The sequence below is a fragment of the Ambystoma mexicanum genome, chromosome 3p (genome assembly GCF_040938575.1).
Source record: "Ambystoma mexicanum isolate Mex_15411 chromosome 3p, UKY_AmexF1_1, whole genome shotgun sequence".
Classification (NCBI taxonomy): domain Eukaryota; kingdom Metazoa; phylum Chordata; class Amphibia; order Caudata; family Ambystomatidae; genus Ambystoma; species Ambystoma mexicanum.
The window spans coordinates 31,292,279-31,310,930 of record NC_090925.1 but is presented as its reverse complement, the minus strand read 5'-3'; the positions used below and the strand labels follow the sequence as shown (position 1 = coordinate 31,310,930).

The following is an 18,652-nucleotide window of genomic DNA, read 5'->3' as shown; positions in this document are numbered from 1 at the left end:
TATATTGCCCTGCTCGCTTCTTGATGATCTCAGTGCTAGAGATATAGAGCCCTGCTCGCTTCTTGATGATCTCAGTGCTAGGCATAGAGTACCCTGCTCGCTTCTTGATGATCCCAGTGCTAGGGATACAGTACTCTGCTCGCTTCTTGATGATCCTAGTGTTAGGGATATGGTACCCTGCATGCTTCTTGGCAATCTCAGCCATAGGGATATAGCACCCCGGTTTCCCCTTGGCAATCCAAGTGCTACCGATGAAGCACCATCTGTGCTTCTTGTTAATTTAACTCCCAGGGATATATTGCCCTGCTCGCTTCTTGATGATCTCAGTGCTAGGGATATAGAGCCCTGCTCGCTTCTTGATGATCTCAGTGCTAGGCATACAGTACCCTGCTCGCTTCTTGATGATCCCAGTGCTAGGGATACAGTACCCTGCATGCTTCTTGGCAATCTCAGCCATAGGGATATAGCACCCTGGTTTCACCTTGGCAATCCAAATCCTATGGATGAAGCACCATCTATGCTTCTTGTTAATTTAAGTCCCAGGGATATATTGCCCTGCTCGCTTCTTGATGATCTCAGTGCTAGGGATATAGCGCCCTGCTTGCTTCTTGATGATCCCAGTGCTAGGGATATGGTGCCTTGCTCGCTTCTTGGCAATCTCAGCCATATGGATATAGGGCCACGGTTGCTCCTTGGCAATCCTAGTCCTACGGATGAAGCACCATCTATGCTTCTTGTTAATTTAAGTCCCAGGGATATATTGCCCGGATCGCTACTTGATGATCTCAGTGCTAGGGATACAGTACTCTGCTCACTTCTTGATGATCCCAGTGCTAGGGATACAGTACCCTGCTTGCTTCTTGATGATCCCAGTGCTAGGGATATGGTGCCCTGCTCACTTCTTGATGATCCCAGTGCTAGGTATATAGTACCTTGCTCGCTTCTTGATGATCCCAGTGCTAGGGATATGGTGGCCTGCTCTCTTCTTAATGATCTCAGTGCTAGGGATATAGAGCCCTGCTTGCTTTTTGATGCTCTGAGTGCTAGGGATACAGTACCCTGCTTGCTTCTTGAATATCCCAGTGCTAGGGATATGGTGCCCTGCTCGCTTCTTAATGATTTCAGTGCTAGGGATATAGAGCCCTGCTTGCTTCTTGATGATCTGAGTGCTAGGGATACAGTACCCTGCTCACTTCTTGATGATTCTGTGCTAGGGATACAGTACCCTGCTTGCTTCTTGATAATCCCAGTGCTATGGATCTGGTTCCTTGCTTGCTTCTTGGCAAACTCAGGCATAGGAATATCGCACCCCGGTTGCTCCTTGGTAATCCAAGTCCTACGGATGAAGCGCTGTCTATGCTTCATGTTAATTTAAGTTCTACAGATATATTGCCCTGCTTGCTTCTTGACGATCTCACTGCTAGGGATATAGTTTCTTGCTCACTTCTTGATGATCTAAGTTACATTACATTACATGGTATTTATATAGCGCACTATGGGCCCGCAGGCATGAAGGCGCTAAGCTGAAGGACCGGACACACAATATACTTATGGCTACCTGTGAACACAGCTAACTCTTCTGAAACCAAAATAAAGCTAACCAAAGATCTAGCTAAAAGAGGAAAGGCCTGCCAAGGCACTACCCCTAATGCTGATCTTATGTAAAAAAGAAAGGTTTTAAGCTATTTCTTCAATGTAGCAAGGAGCTTGTGTTTACACAGATGATCTAGTAACTGGTTCCACAAACAAGGTGCTTTGAAAGCAAAAGCACTGTTCTCTGCCTTGGAAGTTCGTGGTCTGAGTTGCTCAAGAAGATTTTGAGATCTTGATCTTAACAATCTTGTATTACTTTATCTTTAATGTAACACTGAAAATATGGCTGCATTGTTTGTGTTCTACACTTGAAGGTTATCACCAGAGTTCTGAACTTAATTCTTGACTCCACTGATAGCCAATGAAGGGCTTGTCTAGCTTCTGATACATGTTCACGCCTTGAAAGCCCCAGTATCACTCTAACTGCCCAGTTCTGTACTGTTTGCCATCTCTGTAGGACCTGCTTGCCAGTACCTAACAGAAGACTGCAGCAATAATCCAGCTTGGCCCCTATATTCTCTCTCGCAATAGTTTCTGCACTTTTCTGCGAGATGAGAGGCCTCAGGTGTGACAGTAGTTTAACATAATAAACTGAGGAGGACACCACCGAGGTCACATGCGCTTTCATATTAAGAGATTGGTCTGAGGTAACTCCCAATATTTTCGTTTTTGGTAATGGACTCATAGGGTCGTCCCCTAACTTGAAGGAGCTATAAGAGGGATTTAGAGCCTTCAGTGCGTGTGGACTACCAACAATTATAAGCTCTGTCTTGCTTCCTATTTAGAGCCAGATCATTATCCAGCATCCAATTTTCAATCAGGCTAAAGTCTCTGTTGACTTCAAATTCATCCTGTACATGGGAGCCTGTTTGGGGAACTACACATTGAGTATCATCTGTGTAGTTTGAGAAAACTATGCCCTCCTGCTCCAACATGTAGAAAAAAGGAGCCATGAAAAGATTATAGATGCAGGGTGAAGTGCTGGCCCCCTGTGGTCCTAGGGATATAGTGCCCTGCTCACTTCTTAATGTTGTCAGCGCTAGGGATATAGTTCCTTGCTCACTTCTTGATGATCTCAGCCCTAGGGATATAGCTCCCTCTATACTTCTTGTTAATTTAAGTCCAAGGGATATAGTACCCTGCTCACTTATTAACAACCCCACTCCAACAGATATAGCGCACTGCTCATTTCTTGTCAATCTCAGTGCAAGGGATATGGTGCCCTGCTCACTTCTTGATGATCTCAGAATCACGGCTAGATGTCCCAGTTGAACTAAGACCTTTCTCCACATGTGCAAGCCAGGGAGAATAAATGCACTCCAGAACCAACTAATGAGTCCAAAGGTATAACAGGATCAGCTCCGCTAGGTCATCGGCAGCTGTAGAGGGAACAGTAAAGTACAATTAATACACTAATACTGTCTTACCTCAGTCAATCCACCCAAATGACGTACCTGAAATGGGCATACACAGGTTTATGAAGGTGAAGTGGAGTCGTGTAGTCTGATGACACGAGGGTGTAATGCAAGGTCAATGCAATACGCCTGATGGATTGGGAGCCATATGAGTCTGTAATCAGTTCCAGAAAAATCCAGGTAAAAATACAAAATTCCAAGAAAGTTCCAATCCTGGTCCAAAAACAAAGTTCCAAGAAAATCCCAAGTCACCAATGCAGTAGGGTAATCCAAAAGAGTTCCAGGAACTACCATCCAAAATCCAGTAAGGAAAAAAACAAAAAGAAAACCAATGTCACCCATATTCAAGGGTAATCCACGAAGCAATCCAGAAAGAGAAATCCAAGAGGTCAAAAGCCAGCGTCCAAGAGCTAAAACAGCCAGAACAGCTCATAAGCACTGGAAGCTGTTTGCCAGCAGATTAAATAGCCTTGTTGTTTCATATCTGGCTTGCAGCGTAATGGTGTCATGTCAGAGGGCCGTGATCACGTGACAACCTCAACCTACGTTATGGAAATGCCGGCTGCCACCATTGAGCAGTGTTGGCTAGTCGCCAATGGTGCCGCTGTAATTGGAAGCGGTGAGGGACTGTGGGAAAATGACAGCGGGGCTGTGACTAGAAACTGGGTAAATGCGCAACAGAGTTGGTCCATAATGCCCGTGGACATTCGGGATGAGAATGATTGGACTGGGCAAGCAGGACAGGAGCATCTATGTTGTCAAGAGTTTCCCATGTTGTTTCCTCAGGGCCATAAACCTTCCAGTCTACTACGTACTGAAGACAGCCACAACAGAGACAGGAGTCCAGAATAGCATGTACTTCATATTCAACAGCAGAACCCAAGGAGGAGGGGAGTGAGGTACAGAAAAACAGGTAGGTGTAGGACAAGGTTTCAGAAGAGGTGTGTAAACCTGGATGGATATGCCAAGATGCAGGTAAGGAGAGATGGTATGAGACAGTGTTAATGACCTTCATGATTTTGTAGGGACCCACAAAGCGAAGAAGCAGCTTGCGACAACCAGGAATACAGAAATAATGTGTACAAATCCAAACCTTATTCCTCAGACTATAAACGGGAGCAGGATGCCTATGTTAATCAGCTATGCGTTGCATGCCCTGCTGAGCTGTCTGCAGATGAGAATGAGTTTGAACATTATTTATTTATTTTACATTTATAAAGCGCTCACACAGCCCGCAGGCATCGAGGCGCTGTTACATGAATTGTTTGTTTTTCTTAGTTGCGTAATTGTGTTTTTTTTTGTCTTAGTTACGTATTTATAACGCGCTTAAACACCCGGAGGTTTCTAAGCGCGGACCCGGGGATCGAACCTGTTGCTGCTTCGTGTCGTCTTGCTTCCAAGACGCGCACGCTGCCGCTGAGCTATCCTCCCGGGACAACATTAATAGTACATAGGTCCCGATAACAAGCATTTGCAGAGAGTATACACGTAGCTGGATTATCCGATAAAGGCTAAGTACGTGGATGTTGGCCATGGAAGGCAAACAAAGGAGAGAAACCCGTAGCGGAATGGGATGAGTTACTGTATGCAAATTCCACGGTGCACAATACATTGAACCATGTATCTTGATTCTGCAAACACAGGCAAGGCAGACACTGCTCAAGAGTTTTATTGATACGTTCTCTCTGGCCAGCAGCTTCTGGATGATAGGTGGATGAGAAACGAACTCCAATCCCCAATAGAGTTGTTAGAGTCCCCCAAACATTAGAAGCTAATTGGGAATCTTTGTCTGTAATGATGACGGAAGGAAAGCCAAACATACAAAACATGTGACGATAATACACATCAGCCAATACAGGAGCGGAAGGTAAACCTGCACATGGAACAAAATGGGCCATCTTTGTGAAGCTATCGATTAACACAAAGATTGTATCATAATTTCTTACTTAAGGGAGGTCAGTGATAAAATCCATGGAAACCACATAACGTGTTTTTTTGCGGAATTGGCATTGGCTGTAGAAGGCCAAGTTTTCTCTGACGGTTCTTTCCTTGAGCACAAATGACACAGGCCTTCACATAGTCTCTGGTGTCACATCTCATCCCAGGCCGCCAACACCATCGTTGTAATAATTCTAGGGTCTTGTTCTGGCCAGGGTGTCCATTAACCAAAGCATCATGTGACCAATTTAGGGCCTGCTTCCTAGTATGGGGAGTGGGGAGAAACAGTCACCCCTGGACAAATGTCAAACCTTCATAGCAGTCTACATTATAGTCTTGCATCTGAAGGCACGGCCCTCTATGCACATGCCATACAAATACAAACAGCTAGGGAAAAAAAGGCCATGCGATTCTTGCAAGGATAACAAGTTTTTAATCACACAAAAATAGGAAGGGCAGCAAAGAAATCTACTGCACGAGAACGTTCTGCTGAAAAATGGTACAAGAAGGTTATAAGGCAACACATCCACATTACTACGTCATACATACAGTAAAAACCTGCATGGAGACCCTCCTCTCTGGAGGATAGCTTAGGGGCAACGTGCTCGCCTTGGATGCAAAACGAGACGGAGCAACACAGGTTCGATCCCCGGGTCCGTGCTTAGAAACCTCTGTGTATTATGCGTGTTATAAATAACCTATCATATACATTGGTGGCCTGCTCCATAGGGGATACCAGGCTGTAATTTTCCCCATCCCCATCCGTCTTCCAATATGTGTGGTCAGCTGGGCTCATCTCTCCAGGGAATTAAGGCAACATTCCTTATTAATTATTATTGTAAGACAATGCTGCTCTATGACGTACCTGAAATGGGTATACACAAGTTTATGAAGGTGAAGTGGAGTCGTGTAGCCTGCCGACACAAGGGTGTAATGCAAGGTTGATGGAATATGCCTGGTGGATGGGGAGCCTTATGAGTCTGTACTCAGTTCCAGAAAAATCCAGGTCAAAATACAAAGTTTCAAGAAAGTTCCAATCCTGGTAAAAAAAAAAAAAGTTCTAAGAACGTTCCAAGTCCCCAATGCAGTAGGGTGACCGAAAAGAGTTCAAAGAAGCACAATCCAAATTCAGTAACCAAAAAGCCAAAAATAAAACCCATGTCACAAATATCCAAGGGTAATCGATGAAGCAATCCAAAAGGGGAAATCCAAGCGGTCAAAAGCCGTGGTCCAAAATGCAAAACAGGAATCACGGACAATGAAGCAGGCTAAAATGCCAGAACATCTGATAAGCATTAGAAGCTGTTTGCCCATGAATTAAATAGCCTTATTGTTCCATTTCCAGCATGCAGCGTAATCGTGTCACGTGAGGGGGCTGTGATCACGTACCAACCTCAACGTACGTTGTGGACATGCCGGCCTTCGCCGTTGAGCAGTGTCAGTCTGTCGCCAAGGCAAATGCCAATGGTGCCACAGTGAATGAAGCAGCCAGGGACTGTGGGGAAATGACAGCAGGACGGGAAACCGGGTAAATACGCAACACTCCGTTTTCGGGATATAGCGCCCTCTATGCTTTTTGTTAATTTAAGTAAAAGGGATATAGTACCCTACTCCCTTAGTGACAACCCCAGTCCTACAAATATAGTGTTCTGCTAATTTCTTGCCATTCTCAGTGCAAGGGATATGGTGCCCTACTCGCTTCTTGGCAGTGTAAGTCCTAGGGATACAGTGACCTGCTCATTTCTTGCCAATCTGGGCTGTAGCGCTCTGTTTATAGTGCTTGTGATATATCGCTCTGCTCGCTTCTTGGAAGTGTATGTCCCAGGGATACAGTGCTCTGCTCGCTTCTTGGCAGTTTTCATACTAGGGATACAGTGCTCTGCTTGCTTCTTGGAAGTGTATGTCCTAGGGATACAGTGCTCTGCTCGCTTCTTGGCAGTGTTCATACTAGGGATACAGTGTTCTGCTCACTTCTTGGCAGTGTTCATACTAGGGATACAGTGCTCTGCTCACTTCTTGGAAGTGTATGTCCTAGGGATACAGTGCTCTGCTCGCTTCTTGGCATTGTTCATACTAGGGATACAGTGCTCTGCTCGCTTCTTGGAAGTGTATGTCCTAGGGATACAGTGCTCTGCTCGCTTCTTGGCAGTGTTCATACTAGGGATACAGTGCTCTGCTCACTTCTTGGCAGTGTTCATACTAGGGATACAGTGCTCTGCTCGCTTCTTGGAAGGGTATGTCCTATGGATACAGTGCTCTGCTCGCTTCTTGGCAGTGTTCATACTAGGGATACAGTGCTCTGCTCGCTTCTTGGAAGTGTATGTCCTAGGGGTACAGTGCTCTGCTCGCTTCTTGGCAGTGTTCATACTAGGGATACAGTGCTCTGCTCACTTCTTGGCAGTGTTCATACTAGGGATACAGTGCTCTGCTCGCTTCTTGGAAGTGTATGTCCAAGGGATACAGTGCTCTGCTCGCTTCTTGGCAGTGTTCATACTAGGGATACAGTGCTCTGCTTGCTTCTTGGCAGTGTTCATACTAGGGATACAGTGCTCTGCTCGCGTCTTAGCAGTGTTCATACTAGGGATACAGTGCTCTGCTCGCTTCTTGGCAGTGTTCATACTAGGGATACAGTGCTCTGATCACTTCTTGGCAGTGTTTGTCCTAGGGATACAGTGCTCTGCTCACTTCTTGGCAGTGTTCATACTAGGGATACAGTGCTCTGCTCGCTTCTTGGCAGTGTTCATCCTAGGGATACAGTGCTCTGATCACTTCTTGACAGTGTTTGTCCTAGGGATACAGTGCTCTGATCACTTCTTGACAGTGTTTGTCCTAGGGATACAGTGCTCTGATCACTTCTTGGCAGTCTTTGTCCTAGGGATACAGTGCTCTGATCACTTCTTGGCAGTGTTTGTCCTAGGGATACAGTGATCTGCTCGCTTCTTGGCAGTGTTCATACTAGGGATATAGTGCTATGCTCGCTTCTTGGCAGTGTTCGTACTAGGGATACAGTGCTCTGCTCACTTCTTGGCAGTGTCCGTACTAGGGATACAGTGCTCTGCTCACTTCTTGGCAGTGTTCGCACTAGGGATACAGTGCTCTGCTCACTTCTTGGCAGTGTTCGTACTAGGGATACAGTGCTCTGATCGCTTCTTGGCAGTGTTCGTCCTAGGGATACAGTGCTCTGCTCGCTTCTTGGCAATGTTTGTCCTAGGGATACAGTACTCTGCTCACTTCTTGGCATTGTTCGTACTAGGGATACAGTGCTCTGATCACTTCTTGGCAGTGTTCGTACTAGGGATACAGTGCTCTGATCACTTCTTGGCAGTGTTCGTACTAGGGATACAGTGCTCTGCTGGCTTCTTGGCAGTGTTTGTCCTAGGGATACAGTGCTCTGCTCGCTTCTTGGCAGTGTTTGTCCTAGGGATACAGTACTCTGATCACTTCTTGGCAGTGTTTGTCCTAGGGATACAGTGCTCTGATCACTTCTTGGCAGTGTTCATACTAGGGATACAATGGTCTGCTCACTTCTTGCCAATCTCACTCCTAGGGCTATAGTGCTCTGCTAATATTTTGCCAATCTTAGAGCTAGTGATAGATCACTCTGCTCGCTTCTTGGGAGTGTTCATACTAGGGATACAGTGCTCTGCTCGCTTCTTGGCAGTGTTCATACCAGGGATACAGTGCTCTGCTCGCTTCTTGGCAGTGTTCATACTAGGGATACAGTGCTCTGGTCACTTCTTGGCAGTGTTTGTCCTAGGGATACAGTGCTCTTCTCGCTTCTTTGCAGTGTTCATACTAGGGATACAGTGCTCTGGTCACTTCTTGGCAGTGTTTGTCCTAGGGATACAGTGCCCTGCTCGCTTCTTGGCAGTGTTCATACTAGGGATATAGTGCTCTGCTAATTTCTTGCCATTCTCAGTGCAAGGGATATGGCAACCTACTCGCTTCTTGGCAGTGTACGTTCTAGGGATACAGTGACCTGCTCATTTCTTGCCAATCTGGGCTGTAGCGCTCTGTTTATAGTGCTTGTGATATATCGCTCTGCTCGCTTCTTGGCAGTGTTTGTCCTAGGGATACAGTGACCTGCTCACTTCTTGGCAGTGTTCATACTAGGGATACAGTGCTCTGATCACTTCTTGGCAGTGTTTGTCCTAGGGATACAGTGTTCTGCTCACTTCTTGGCAGTGTTTGTCCTAGGGATACAGTGCTCTGCTCGCTTCTTGGCAGTGTTCATACTAGGGATACAGTGCTCTGCTCGCTTCTTGGCAGTGTTCATACTAGTGATACAGTGCTCTGCTCGCTTCTTGGCAGTGTTCATACTAGGGATACAGTGCTCTGCTCGCTTCTTGGCAGTGTTCATACTAGGGATACAGTGCTCTGCTCACTTCTTGGCAGTGTTCATACTAGGGATACAGTGCTCTGATCGCTTCTTGGCAGTGTTTGTCCTAGGGATACAGTGCTCTGGCCGCTTCTTGGCAGTGTTCATACTAGCGATACAGTGCTCTGCTCGCTTCTTGGCAGTATTTGTCCTAGGGATATAGTGCTCTGCTCACTTCTTGACAAGCTCAGTGCTAGGGATATAGTGTCCTGGTCATTTTCTGTTGCCCTGCTGGATAGTTATCAGGTATAGATATTCTCACCCTGTAGCTATCGGTTGTCTTCATGTGCAAGTATAATTACATTATAACAGACTCATCCCAGAAAGTATTTCTTCTTCCATTGCTTAGCATTGTTGTCAGGCTGGTATGTTATCACTAGCCAGCCAAGAGTCATGCTCCTGGGCCTGTCCGCAGTGGCCAGCTATTCTCTCTCTCTGGCAAGGTCACCCTCCTGGGCCTGTCAGCAGTGGCCAGATGTTCTCAACCTTTGGCATGGTGACCCTCCTGGGTCAATTGTGGAGCTTTTTCTTGGGTTATGTGAGAAACCAGAAGGTGTCTCACTTACTAGCCCCCGGGGATCTGTCATCCAGGTAGCCAGGACACGGCCATTGCCATTGGACCATTGGGGGAGGATCACCTGGATGAGGGGTCCTCGGGGAGTGGAAGTGGGACACCGACGGGTGAGACGTGGTACCCCCTTCCTTGTAACACCCTTTCCCCATCCTACCCTTCAGGGTATTCAGAAGCTCTAGCCCCTGCCCCCTTTTCCAACACAAACACTTTTCTGCACTGTGACAGACAATGGACTAACACCAGAGCCGATTACCTGACATGTCCTAACACAAGTGCCAGGCAATTGACAATAACTATGCACACCTGACAGCCCTTTCCCTTCCGCACAGCGATGAAAGGTGGAGCACGGGAGCACACTTCGAGCAAGGCCGAACACACAAGGAAGCAGCTATTCTGAACCGGCAGTTCAAACAGAGGAGAAAGGCGACCAAGACCTGGGGGGACGACGAGGAGGGAATTGCCCTTGCCCTTTTTAACTCAGACCTGCGAAGACTTTGAATGGGAAATCATAAGACCGGGAAGTTCCGCAGGTGTGTGGTGTGATCCCCTCTTTCAAATCAACCAAAATTGGAGGCACCACTTTCTCCGACAAGACCCCTCCGTCTGGGATTATATATAGCTCAGCATCTGGCGCATAGAGGACCACCTGGCCTTCCAGGAAGCCCTCAAGGCATGGCTATTCCCCCCAGCACCATGACTAACTCTGCCCTTCAGCCTCTCAACTAGCTACTTAATCTCGGGAGGGCCGTGGGATGTACAAATCACCAAAGAACGGTGAGCCAATGTGTTGTATTTATAATAATAATGTGTTTGACTATAACGTTATAATCTAAAGCGCTTTAGAAAGGCCATATTTACATACATTGCTATTATCACCCAATCGAAATTGGTACTCATTTATCAACCTCAGAAGGATGAAAGGCTGAGTTGGCCATACCAGGATTTAAACCTATGACCTGCAGATCAAACACAGATCACATTAACAAGCTATTAACCAGCGGAGCCATCTAAACGGCTAATTTGATTGACGTGTGAGTGTAAAGCAAAAGGGAGAAGTATAGAGGTGAACAAACAAGTTAAATAAAGGTTTGAGGGTGGAAGGATTGTGAATAAGAATGTATCAACAAGAAATAGTGTGCAAATGTTATACAAAGACTTCTGGTGCAATCGGGCTGTCGTCACAAGGACACTTGGGACAGAGCAAATCAAACAAATCCAAAGCTGTGTATTGCTACCCAGCAAGCCCAGATGCACTCAACAGGGACAATAAGTACCCTCTATTTCAAATCAAAATTCATTTAAACATTTGGCGCCAACAGGGCGTAAATTCTACGGTGTACAAACACCGCCTAAGTTTCTCTAGTTTCCAAAAGAAAATGTCATTACACAATTTAACGGTGTTAATAAGGATACATTGTAAACACAGGTGTGAAATGAATGGAACAATCAGAACCAAGACATTAGAGTTAATTTTGGATTTTAATCCTCTTAATCCAATAAGTCGTACATGAATAAACAAAAAGTAGTACGATCAGTGTACTCTATTTACATATGGAGAGAGCACTTGTGGGTGTTTCATATAACACAAGTAGGAACAAACGGCGTAGATAGAAAACAGCTCGTATAGAGCAGCACAATTGCAAATCTGTATAGCAGTTTACAGTTTACAGTTTACAAAGCTCTAAATGCATAGGTTCAACCATTCAACAATTTACAAATGAAGTCTCATATTTAGATATAACAAATGAGGCCGACGCGTTTCGGTTCAAAGAACCATCTTCAGGGGATAGACTTCATTTTTCATATTCATAACCATTAAGTCATAGCACAGTCTCTGTGGAGTAGTAAAAGAAACAAGATTTTTCAGTAGAACTCTTCAGTTTGTAAGAAATCCATTATCAAAGTGAAAAGAGTCAAAGTCACTAACCTTGCTGATACAAGAGCCGAGACACAGAAAAGAGATCCAGTCAAAAAGCAACAGGTAGCCGAATGCCACAGATTGCTAGGATATCTGTGGGGGTAAGATCAAAAGACCATCCATTTAGAAAAGCCAGATGGCTAACAGTCCATAGTAGAACAATCAAGTAGAAAAGTAAACGGGCGGCAAAAGTACCAAATTAGGGGTGATATAAGTGCACTAACAAATGAAGGCCCATACATGCAAACCGTAACGAGTAACGGAGGTAGAGACATCAAGTAAGCCACACATGTGGAGAAATGCGTGAAGTTTAGGGGTAGCTGCACACCAACTCGAAAAGTGTACATCAGAGACGAGCACACTAACACAGTCAGCAACTCTCTTCAGAGCGAGTAACGTGAACCGGGATATTCCGAGTGTGACAAGTAACAGAGGGAAACAGATAGCTTACCTTCGGATGCGTGAGAAAACAGATCACCTCGCCGCAGCCGTGCGCACGAAGTGACTCTGTTCACACAATCCAAACAAAAGCGTCGCCTCGGTATACTCGCGCATGTGCGTGAGTGCAGCAAGGCGACGTCCATCTTGGTATGGGAAAAAAAAAAGAGTGTGGCGTAACCATGGAGATAATGAAACAAACTACAGTGACAATGTCACCGAGACAGAGAGGTTAGTGGGCCGGGCAGTATCACATTGGAGGAAAACAAAGGGAAGCAAAATAAGTCATCAGGAAGGTATGGAAAGAGTGTAAAGGGAACGCATGCGTGGGGGCAGCAACCGTAGCTCAGAGGAACTACAGGGTGCCCCCACGGCGCGGAGGTAAACACAGTTCAAAGATCTATCAGCAGCCGTCAGCCAGCAAGTGTGAAAGGCAACACATAGGTCTAAGGTCCAACTAGGAACGGAATCAGCGGGAGATACAATTAGTGGGGTATAAACCCAATAAACAAATCAAGTGGAGCAAAGTAATCACACAATGTATAAAAAGCGTGAAGGGATCCTTAGAAAGGATGGGCGCGGGAAAAGGTACAGCATCCTGACCCGGGAAGAAAAATTAATAAAGAGGATTCTGATAAGGGACTTTTACTATTTATTATTTTACTACCATACCTTACTATCCTATGTTGGTGACTGCCGTCCTAGCTACCTACCTCTGGCTGCTCAAGTGGCACAGCGAGTAGAACGCTAGCTTTGAAATCCGTGCAGAGCCTGCTCACGCAGGTTGGAATCCCGGCGGGGCCAAACTTAACCTTTCATCTTTCTGATGTCGATAAATGAGCACCACACACTGTGGGTAATAATAAGCAGCTCAGATACATCTGGGTTCGTAGCGCTATATAAATGCCAAATTATTATTATTATTATTTAACTGTCTGTGCCCCTACTTGGTGTAACATGACTATTACAGCACAAGACCTCCGGTGCACACACGATCCACTCAGAACCAGGGCCCCTTTATAGAAGGCCATTAAATCAATTTGATTTGATTTTGAGTATTTGTATCACACTCATGACGGACTGAACCATATAGTGGCACAGCTGGACCTTAAAGAAATGTGCCATTATCAATGAAAGCTAGTCTGCTATAGTAATGTTTATTTATAAAGCGCCTATACACAGGCAAGTGTTTGAAAGCGCTCACAACACTCATGTTCGAGGTGCATAAAGTAAGCAAAACAAAAAGAAGAAGCCCTGAGCTGTCTAAAACTGCAGAAAGCTGCTCAGGCAGGTAACTCTCTACCAGAAAACCGAGTCCCTGTGCTGCGCGCCCGTGGGAGGGGCATGCGCGCATCTGCGCAACGGTGCACATGTGTGGGGCAGCGACGAACGGCTTGGATGCTCTTTACTTAAAGAGCACTTGTAGATGACTCAGGTGGAATACAGTGTTTATATCGAATACTTTATATTGAATGCCCATTTAGCAAATATTTTATATTGAAAACCTTTATAGTGAAAGTATTTAAAGTGGGGTAAACCTTTAAACATTTTAGGGAAATGAAAGTCTGTGTACTCATTTCATTCTTAATTTAAGTTACTTCGTAAGCACGCACTCATCCAACGACAGCGGAGGGCTGTGCAAAGAACAATTATTAAAAGATGTTGTCACAAGGTTCATCAAACACAAGGATAAAATACAATTACAAAAATAGAAAATGCAGGAAAACGAGATAGCCTACTAAAACACACTTCCTAAAAGTTTTTAATAAAGGGATCAAAGTGGAAAATATTTGAACTTCAGCCGAAATAGAGTTCCAAACAAGTGGGGCAGCTGCTGAAGATCACAGAGGGGGGTGGGGGGAAGGGGGTCCCAGCCTGGCTGGGATGATTGTGGTATAGATGGAGAGATGGCTTTGGGGGGAGGGGGACCCCGCCGTGAGCTTCCTGCATTTTCTGACTGATATCAGAAGGCCATTGTGATGTATATTCATGTTAGCTCTGCCCGCCTCCCTCCTGGTTCATGGGATGACGTGTCTCTTTATGCTTTCAGGACTTGGAGTGAAATACTACATCGACCCTTCCACGTATGACGACCCCAATGAGGCTCTCCGAGAGTTTGCAAGAGAGATCGACGTGGCGTGCGTGAAGATTGAAGAAGTCACTGGAGCAGGTGGGGCCTTGTGTGGCCCCTGTGGCATGCAGGAGATGCCCGCCGCATTATGCACAGGCTAGGTTACCTAGCAACATGGTCAGACCTTAAACGACTTCGAAAGATAGAATATGGTTGAGTTGATTGTGGATTTTGTTCCCCAGAGCATTTTGGAGTATTCACCATATGAGTAATTCTACAGAATATTCAGAGGCTGTATCTGTGCTCATCTTCCTCCATCTGTGGGTGTGGAATTTAGGATAGAAGGCAGTGCTTTTGGTGCCACCTCACTAGTTAGAGTAGTAGCATGGCTACTTTTTTGGGTGGTTAAACATTTCATCACACATCACATCCACCCCTTTGTCTGTGTTCTACATTACTTCACATTTGGAAACTTTCAAGTTTCCCCACCCCAGCACCACCCCCACTCACCAGGGTCTCTGAACAACAAATGCATGCCTTTGCAACGTGGCACCATGAGCTGTATTTGTCCCCCCTGTGTTCCCTCTCCTGATGCTCCCAAGTAGTTCCATATTGCTCCACTTTCTCCTGGGTGCCATGGCTGTGGCAGAGTTGAGTGTTACTCCTTAATGGAATCATGGCATCTGAGTCGCTCTGCAATGTCGCTGCCACAAGTGGGTTCCAGGTATGTTATGTTTCAGTAGGCAGCATGAACGGGCTCTAGTTAAGTTATGTTTCAGTAAGCAGCATGAGTGGGTTGTAGTTATGTTATGTTTCAGTAGGTAGCACGAGCGGGCTCCAGTTATGTTATGTTTCAGTAGGCAGCATGAGTTGGCTCGAGTTATGTTATGTTTCAGTAAGCAGCACGAGTGGGTTCTCATTATGTTATGTTTCAGTAAGCAGCACGAGTGGGCTTTAGTTATGTTTTGTTTCAGTAAGCAGCACGAGTGGGATCTAGTTATGTTATGTTTCAGTAGGCAGCATGAGCAGGCTCTAGTTATGTTATGTTTCAGTAAGCAGCATGAGTGGGTTCTAGTTATGTTATGTTTCAGTAGGCAGCACGAGTGGGCTTTAGTTATGTTATGTTTCAGAAGGCAGCACGAGTGGGCTCTAGTTATGTTATCTTTCAGTAGGCTGCATGAGTGGGCTCCAGTTATGTTATGTTTCAGTAGGCAGCACGAGTTGGCTCTAGTTATGTTATGTTTCAGTAGGCAGCATGAGCGGGTTCTAGTTATGTTATGTTTCAGTAAGCAGCACAAATGGGCTATAGTTATGTTATGTTTCAGTAGGCAGCACAAGTGGTCTCTAGTTATGTTATGTTTCAGTAGGCAGCATGAGCAGGCTCTAGTTATGTTATGTTTCAGTGGGCAGCACGAGTGGGCTTTAGTTATGTTATGTTTCAGTAAGCAGCACGAGCAGGCTCTAGTTATGTTATGTTTCAGTAGGCTGCATGAGTGGGCTCCAGTTATGTTATGTTTCAGTAAGCAGCACAAGTGGGTTCCAGTTATGTTATGTTTCATAAGCAGCACAAGCGGGTTCTAGTTATGTTATGTTTCAGTGGGCAGCACGAGTGGGCTCTAGTTATGTTATGTTTCAGTAAGCAGCACGAGCCAGCGCTAGTTATGTTATGTTTCAGTAGGCAGCACGAGTGGGCTTTAGTTATGTTATGTTTCAGTAGCCAGCACGAGTGGGCTCTAGTTATGTTATGCTTCAGTAGGCAGCATGAGCAGGCTCTAGCTATGTTATTTTTCAGTAAATAGCGCAAGTGGGTTCTAGTTATGTTATGTTTCAGTAGGCAGCACGAGTGGGCTTTAGTTATGTAATTTTATAGTAGGCAACACTAGTGGGTTCTAGTTATGTTATGTTTCAGTAAGCAGCACGAGTGGGCTTTAGTTATGTTATGTTTCAGTAGGCAGCACAAGTGGGCTCTAGTTATGTTATGTTTCAGAAGGCAGCATGAGCAGGTTCTAGTTATGTTATGTTTCAATAGGCTGCATGAACAGGCTCTAGTTATGTTATGTTTCAGTAAGCAGCACAAGTTGGTTCTAGTTATGTTAATTTTCAGTAAGCTGCATGAGTGGGCTCTAGTTATGTTTCAGTAAGCAAAAAAAGTTGGCTCTAGTTATGTTATGTTTCAGTAAGCAGCATGAGTGGGTTCTACTTATGTTATTTTTCAGTAGGCAGCACAAGTGGGCTCTAGTTATGTTATGTTTCAGTAAGCAGCACAAGTTGGCTTTAGTTATGTTATGTTTGAGTAGGCAGCATGAGTGGGTTCTAGTTATGTTATGTTTCATAGGCCGCAAGAGCGGGTTCCAGTTATGTTATGTTTCAGTAAGCAGCACAAGTGGGCTCTAGTTATGTTATGTTTCAGTAGGCAGCACGAGTTGGCTCTAGTTATGTTATGTTTCAGTAGGCAACATGAGCGGGTTCTAGTTATGTTATTTTTCAGTAAGCAGCACAAATGGGCTGTAGTTAAGTTATGTTTCAGTAGGCAACATGAGTGGGCTATAGTTATGTTATGTTTCAGTAAGCAGAACGAGTGGGCTATAGTTATGTTATGTTTCAGTAGGCAGCACGAGTGGGCTCTAGTTATATTATGTTTCAGTGGGCAGCACGAGTGGGCTCTAGTTATGTTATGTTTCAGTAAGCAGCACGAGTGGGCTTTAGTTATGTTATGTTTCAGTAGCCAGCACGAGTGGGCTTTAGTTATGTTATGTTTCAGTAGGCAGCATGAGCAGGCTCTAGTTATGTTATTTTTCAGTAAGCAGCACAAGTGGGTTCTAGTTATGTTATGTTTCAGTAGGCAGTACGAGTGGGCTTTAGTTAAGTTATGTTTCAGTAAGCAGCACAAGAGGGTTCCAGTTATGTTATGTTTCAGTAAGCAGCACGAGCGGGTTCTAGTTATGTTATGTTTCAGTGTGCAGCAGAAGTGGGCTCTAGTTATGTTATGTTTCAGTAGGCAGCATGAGCGGGCTCTAGTTATGTTATGTTTCAGTAAAGCATGAGCGGGTTCTAGTTATGTTATATTTCAGTAGGCAGCACGAGCGGACTCTAGTTATGTTATGTTTCAGTAAGCAGCACGAGTGGGCTTTAGTTATGTTGTTTTTCAGTAGACAGCTCAAGTGGGCTTTAGTTATGTTATGTTTCAGTAAGCAACACTAGTGGGTTCTAGTTATGTTATGTTTCAGTAAGCAGAATGAGTGGGCTCTAGTTATGTTATGTTTCAGTAGGCAGCACGAGTGGGCTCTAGTTATGTTATGTTTCAATAGGCAGCACGACTTGGCTCTAGTTATGTTATGTTTCAGTAGGCAGCATGTGCGGGTTCTAGTTATGTTATGTTTCAGTAAGCAGCACAAATGGACTCTAGTTAAGTTATGTTTCAGTAGGCAGCATGAGTGGCTTCCAGTTATGTGATGTTTCAGTAAGCAGGACGAGTGGGCTCCAGTTATGTTATGTTTCAGTAAGCAGCTGAGCGAGCTCCAGTTATGTTATGTTTCAGTAAGCAGCACGAGCGGGCTCCAGTTATGTTATGTTTCAGTAGGCAGCACGAGAGAGTTCTAGTTATGTTATGTTTCAGTAGGCAGCACGAGTGGGTTCTAGTTATGTTATATTTCAGTACCCAGCACAAGTGGGTTCTAGTTATGTTATCTTCAGTAAGCAGCACAAGCGGGCTCCAGTTTTGTTATGTATAAGTAAGCAGCACGAGCAGGCTCCAGTTATGTTATGTTTCAGTAAGCAGCACGAGAGGGCTCCATTTATGTTATGTTTCAGAAGGCAGCACAAGTGGGTTCCAGTTATGTTATGTTTCAGTAAGCAGCACAAGTAGGTTCTCGTTATGTTATGTTTCAGTAGGCAGCATGAGCGGGCTCTAGTTATGTAATTTTTTAGTAAGCAACAAAAGTGGGCTCTAGTTATGTTATGTTTCAGTAAGCAACACTAGTGGGTTCTAGTTATGTTATGTTTCAGTAAGCAGCACGAGTGGCTTTAGTTATGTTATGTTTCAGTAGGCAGCACAAGTGGGCTCTAGTTATGTTATGTTTCAGTAGGCAGCATGAGCAGGTTCTAGTTATGTTATGTTTCAATAGGCTGCATGAACAGGCTCTAGTTATGTTATGTTTCAGTGAGCTGCATGAGTGGGCTCTAGTTATGTTTCAGTAAGCAAAAAAAGTTGGCTCTAGTTATGTTATGTTTCAGTAAGCAACACGAGTGGGTTCTAGTTATGTTATGTTTCAGTAAGCAGCATGAATGGGTTCTAGTTATGTTATGTTTCAGTAAGTAGCACGAGCGG

The 18,652-nt window shown here is 44.9% G+C and overlaps 1 protein-coding gene across 2 annotated transcripts in view; it reads left to right on the top strand.

Moving 5' to 3' along the window:
* Positions 1–18,652, top strand: part of LOC138580098 (ephrin type-B receptor 5-like) — a 761,617-nt gene that overhangs the window by 602,383 nt on the left and 140,582 nt on the right. For both annotated transcript variants that reach the window (XM_069650378.1, XM_069650379.1), the window contains one exon: positions 14,305–14,424. In XM_069650378.1, coding sequence (XP_069506479.1) covers positions 14,305–14,424 — 120 coding nt within the window. The remainder of the gene's footprint in view (positions 1–14,304; positions 14,425–18,652) is intronic.